Here is a 5999-nt window from a genome sequence, read left to right on the forward strand (position 1 = left end):
CCTGGTAAATAACCTACAGTGACTATGATTTTCTTCTAAACTACAAGTTGTAAGGAATTGGAAATGAGTAATAATTTTAATTCTTCCTTTAAATGATTGAATTATGTTTAACAAAACTGCACAATATCCAGATTAAGAATAAACTTGTGGCTGGATGGGTAACAATCACGAGTAAAAATTCAGAACTGTATACCTCCCCTCCAAGCCAAAAACTATTGCACAATTTAAAATAAGGAAAAATAGCTTGTTAAAAATTCCTAATGTCTACCAAAAAAAAGCAAAACAAATCTGCAACTTCAAACCAGTACATATCTCCTAAAAATGGGCAAAGAACACGAAACTGTAAAAGGTAATCAATCCCACATAATCAGACATGTAGATCCAAACTTTCCAGAGATCATTTCCAGCTTCCAGTTCTGCAAAAGCAGAGTGCCCACACCCCTTGGTGGCCACTTTAGGAATTGCTGGCACCATTCAACCGCTAGGTTTTGCCAGGACAAAAACCAATGCTCCTCAGAGGGGTTGAGCTCTAGACCCACCACCTGCTCCCCTGGAGAAGCCTGGCTGAACAAAGCACACCACCGACAGACTCCTACCCAGCTGCAAAGGGGGATCTGCAAGCACTTTTAAGAGTCTCCTATTCTGGGGAATCAAATAGCAGCACGTAACTGTGCTTCGCCATCATCTCGGGAGTCCAGCACAGCATGGCTGGTATCCTTCTGATGGCCTAGGGAGAATGGGACGAAGGTCCTGCCCAGGACCATCTCCGCAAGGATCAGGGCCCTTCAGACTCTGCCTTGGTGGCCACCAGTAAGCCCCCTGCCTTTTGTAATGCAGCTGCCCCTACAGGGACAGCAGAGTACACCTGCTGCTTCACAGGGAGGAATGTCTGGCCACGTGGTGGTACTTAATAGAGCCATCAATGGACCACTTCCAAGGGTGTAAATCACAGGGCTGCCCTAAGAATCCAGCTTGGCATGCTAAGTGGAGTCCTGCCTTGGCCATGCTGAAGGGCCAGCATCTTCCCAACAAGCTGGATTCAGGGCTGGCCTCCCTGAAGGTGCCCATCACCTGCCACCCACCCACCCAGGGGCATTCCCTCAGCCTCAGGAACAGCTGGAGCTTGCTGCTTCTCAAGTAGAGACAATTCTGGGGCCACAATGTCCAACCCAGTCCTCAATGGTCCAAGGAATGCATGATCACAGCCCCTGCAGAGGACACACTGGCTACTCCCTCTGCCAGGAACTATAGAGGTTTGGGTGACCAGGCAGACCTTTACCATCTGTAAAAGGGACCGAGGAAGCCTCCTACCTGCAGGTGGGCTGTGTGCAGGCTTCCTACCACTGCCATTGGTGAGTCTTAGGACATCTAGCTAACCTGCTGGTGTAAGGACCCTCTGTGGCAGGAAGGCAGCTCCTTGCAGATTAACCCCTGAGAATCCTGGAATCTCTTCTTCCCACTAAGGCCTTTCCCAACTACTCAACCCTGTACCTCCTGACAAGCAGTCAGTCCAGATGGGAAAGGACCTTCACCCTGGAAGGTTCTGCTGGTGATGCAGCAGGGGTGGGGCATGCCTAAGGAAAGCTGCAGCTTTCTCCCTACCCTCTCCAACAGGCTGGAATGGTATCTTACTGCAGGAACTCTATGGGCCAGTGACTAGCTCCTAGCTCACCTCTCACAAAAGGACCTGTGCTCTCCTGACAGGGGCCTGCAGACTGGTTACAACCTGGAGGGAACTAGCTGCTGCTGGGCAACACCCAAACCTCCCTGGGGAGTTTCCAAGACCTCTGCAACACAACTACTTGCAAGTCAGGCTCCCAGAGCAATGAACAGAGTACCCTGGCAATAGCCAGGGGCTTTCACTGCATTCTCAGGCTCAGGGGTACACCACCTCCAATGAGCTGTCAGCGTCACAGCTGTGACACTGCAGCACCTGCTACCTCCAGGCTGGAAGCAACCCCTAAGTTCATAAAGATCTACACCTGACAACATTGGGTATGTCCCGACAAGAAAACCTAAAGGACTGTCTAAGAAAGCTGTATCAGGTTGTCACAGCCATGACCAACAGCAGGCTCTGCTGCATGTGGGCTAGACCACCTCACAGGAACATGCTGCGAGGCACATAGGCAGACAAAGCCCATCTTTGAGGTGGGCAGTGAACACCCTCACCCTGCCTACAATCTGGTCATGGAGCAAGAACAGCTTAAAAACATTTTAAGGATGGCCAAAGGGGCAAGAAGGATCCAGGAGCAAATCAAGTAACCAATCTAATTCTTGAGATGTGACATTAACACACAGAAAAAAAGATGGCAATGCAGGGTCTGGGCAGCCACAGAGAACCCAGCACCACAGGCTGGCCGGCCACTGCACGTGAAGGCAGAGCACAGGGGCCCCAGCTTTAGCTTCACTGAGAGCATTTATTACAAGGCCCCACAGCACTTTATTTTTTCTTTTCAACGTCCTGTTCTGCAGCTTCCTTGGCCCTCTTTGCCCGGATGCCAAAGAGCCGGGCATTGGCACGAGCCATTCGGAGACTGGCAAATGCCTTGAAGTTCTTCTCCTCATCGGTGATGACTCTGGCCTTCTCCTTCTTATACACCTGGAAGGAGGACAGGGTTAGGCCGATACCTTGGGCTGTTTGGAACTGCCCACAACCACACCAGCATAAGTCCGAGGGAGGCCAGGAAAAGCTGACTTGGCACCACGAAGGAGCTGCAGGGGCCACCAGAGATGGACACACAGACCATCCTCTTTGGAGGTTAGGAAGCCTCTCCACAGCCGGGCATGGCAGTGCATGCCCATAATCCCCGCATCTCAGGAGGCTGAGGTGGAAGGATCAAGAGTTTGACACCAGGGGGCTGGGGTTGTGGCTCAGTGGTAGAGCGCTTGCCTGGCATGTGTGAGGCACTGGGTTCGATTCTCAGCACCACATATAAATAAATGAATAGAATAAATGTCCATCGACATCTTAAAAAAAAAAATTTTTTAAAGATGGGCATGTTGATGTGTGCCTGTAAACCCAGTAACACAGGAGGATGCACCCCTGGGCTCAATCCTCAATAATGAAAATAAAAATCGAAGCTAGGAATGACTCATGCTTGTAATACAGCTACTCAGAATGCCACGGCAGGAAGACTACAAGTCTGAAGCCAGCCTGGACAACCGAGAGACCCTGTCACTCAATTCATACAGATGAATGAACGGCCAGGGGCATGTGACTCCAGCGTCGGCCTCACCCACACAGGACCTTAAATATGGCAAATCCACCAAACTACATAAAAAGTCCTCAAAAGGAACAACACCGCTGGGCACAGTGAGTGGTGCACACCTGCAATCTCAGCAACTTGAGAGGCTGAGGAAGGAGGATCCAAAGTTTAAGGCCACAGAAGCCAGATCACTAGCATCCTCAGAGGGCTGTTTGAAGACTGCGCTTCCAAATAGCAGTGAGCGGGGCGGGGCGGGGCGGGGTGCCCTGAGTGGGAGACCCTCATGCTCACTACCTACTAAGAGCCCCACACCACTGGGTGTCATCTGGTTTCAGGGTTCTTAGCTTAAATACTTTTTGCAAAATATATTCTGGTTAATTCACCATGCTTTTTCCTACTTTTGGTACGTTTCCCCTACAGTATTTATTGTCCATTAGTGTCAATATGGTTTTTTTTATACAAGGGATTGAACCCAGAAATGCTTAAACACTGAGCCACATCCCCAGGCCTTTTTCATTTTTTGAGACAGAGTATCACTAGGATGCTTACAGCCTCAATAAATTGCTGAGACTGGCCTCAAACCTGCAATCTTCCTGCCTCAGCTTCCTGAGCTGCTGGGATTACAGGCATGCACCACCAACCCCAGCAAGTAACCAGTACGTAATTTCCATCTCCTATGCTTACCATAAATGTTTTAATTAGAACATATTTTTCAAACTTGCAGGCTTGGAGTGGGGAGACCAAGGGGGGGCCACCAAAACTTGTGAAGGGCGGGACAAGATTATCCAGGGCTTACAAACCTCCCCTCCCACAACCTAAAAACCCAGAGCGGCCACTCACCTATGCCCTTCAACTTGATATCCGTCTCACCACAGGTTTCACCTGCCAACCTCTAGAGTGTAACACTAACACCTAAGCAAACCAAGTATCTACTTACGTTTCGGATAGGCATTACTGGTCCTGTCAGCTGGGTGGCCAATTTGAGTTCTTCAGCCTGTATGTAGTAAAATTCAAGTGAGTCCAGATCCACTTTCCTAGACCTCAAGCTCATTATCTACCAAGAGCCCCAGATGTCACTGGGTGTCTGTTCCTGAAAGAGCGACTGCTGCCTGCACCTTAAGAATCACAACCTCCGGGGCCCTCATGTGCTCAGTCATTAGAGAGGGGAAAACAGGCACAGATGCAGGCTTAACTGGTCCTGAGAGCCCAGAATGGAAGCAGAGCAAACCCACCCCCTAATCCAACCCCAGGAAGCCCGCGGAGATGGACACTGCGACTTTATCCTCTAAGTCTCCTAGGAACACCTCTGGACAACATGCATCCCAGCGAGGTAAGCTGGCTCGGGCAACTGCGGCTGCCAGCAGACAGAAGAGCTCAGCTCAAGACCACAGGACACCTTGGCAGTAGGTTAGGAGAAATCTCACCCTCAACCCCACCGTCGACACAGATGGCAAGGTTCTGGAGAGTATGGAGGCGCCTGGCAGAGATGGGTCCGTCTGGACCTTGCCTCTCAGCTCCCTCCCCGCCCACTCCCTGCCCACTGCACTCACAGAGCTGTCTCCCTTCTTGGGGGCAGAGGGCTTCCTGGGGAAGAGGATGAGCTTGGAGCGGTACTCCTTCAGCCGCTGCACGTTGGCCTGCAAGGACTCGGTGGACTTGTTCCGCCTCCTGGGGTCCACAGAGATGCCGATGGTCCGGGCCACCTTCTTGTGGATGCCGGCCACCTACCCCGAGAGCAGACTCGGGTGAGCCCCGCGGAGCCCCGCCCCGCGGAGCCCCACGACCGCGCTCAGCGGTCAGATGGAAAAGGGTTCAGGTGCGCTCTCATCAGTGGAGCTCAGCGATTCCGGAGAACGTCATCACTCCGCCGAGGCCCGGCCGGGCGCAAACGGCGCGGGCCCCCGCCTCTCGCACTCACCCTTAACTCCTCCAGGCTGAAGCCCCTGCCGGCTCGGACTTTGGTGTGGTACCGCACCGTGGGGCACCGCACTATGGGCCGGATGGGTCCAGACGCGGGGCGCGGGGCGATGCGGCGCGCCTTCGCTTGCCGGGCCTTGCGCCTGGCGGGAGAGAGGCCGGGCGGCAGTCACCTCCGCGGCGCGACGCGGGGACGGCGAGCCCCAGCTGGCGCCCCGCCGCAGCGCAGCGCCCCTTCCCGGGCCCCCACGCGCCCGCCACGCACCTGCGGATCTTCCGGGCCGGCTGGTTGAACCACGTGGCCACGCGCCGCTGCCAGTCCTTGTGGAAGTGGGGCTTCAGGATCATGCCATTCCGGCTGGGCGCCATGGCTGCCTACGGCCTCGAGGGAAGAAGGGCGGCCAGTGAGGACCGGCTCCCGGGAGCGCGCCCCGGGCCCCCACCCCAAGTCCTCCGGCCTGGGCCCTAGTCCGACGCCGCCTGCGGCAGCGAATAAGCCTTTCCATGGCCGCACGGGAGGCTGCGCTGGACTGATGGCGGCGGATGGAACCCGATGGCGCAGTAGGACTCACTCACCTCCTGCGCGGGACCGGAGAGCGGAAAGGGAGCGGTGCCGCAAAGCACTCTGGGGTGGTAGCTTGTCCTGCCAATCAGAAGGCCGGAATGCTCCAGCCAATCAGAGCCGGGAAGGAATGGACGTCACGGGCGTGTCCTCCCGGCCGCCCGCGCGCCGCAGCTTCAGTGCCCCCGCGCGGCCGATCCCTGCGGTGCCGCTGCTCCTCCGCGCTGCCGAGGGCGACCCGAGCGCACAGGTCACGCAGCCGTCCCACGCGAGCTAAGACTAGAGTGGTGGCGGTTTTGCTGTTAGGACGCGGT

General features: G+C 54.6%; 1 protein-coding gene across 1 annotated transcript; it reads right to left on the minus strand.

Annotated features, from left to right (window-relative positions):
• Positions 1 to 2397: 2397 nt before the first annotated feature.
• RPL13 (ribosomal protein L13) lies at positions 2398 to 5736 on the minus strand. Its single transcript, XM_079119578.1, has 6 exons — positions 5700 to 5736; positions 5389 to 5505; positions 5125 to 5266; positions 4757 to 4930; positions 4144 to 4200; positions 2398 to 2599 (listed from the first exon to the last, which is right to left on the minus strand). The coding sequence occupies exons 2-6, from the start codon at positions 5490 to 5492 to the stop codon at positions 2441 to 2443; spliced, it is 636 nt and encodes a 211-aa protein (XP_078975704.1). The 5' UTR covers positions 5493 to 5505; positions 5700 to 5736; the 3' UTR covers positions 2398 to 2440.
• Between the last annotated feature and the right edge of the window lie 263 nt (positions 5737 to 5999).

This window comes from Sciurus vulgaris, assembly GCF_902686455.1.
Source record: "Sciurus vulgaris genome assembly, chromosome: 17".
Taxonomy (NCBI): domain Eukaryota; kingdom Metazoa; phylum Chordata; class Mammalia; order Rodentia; family Sciuridae; genus Sciurus; species Sciurus vulgaris.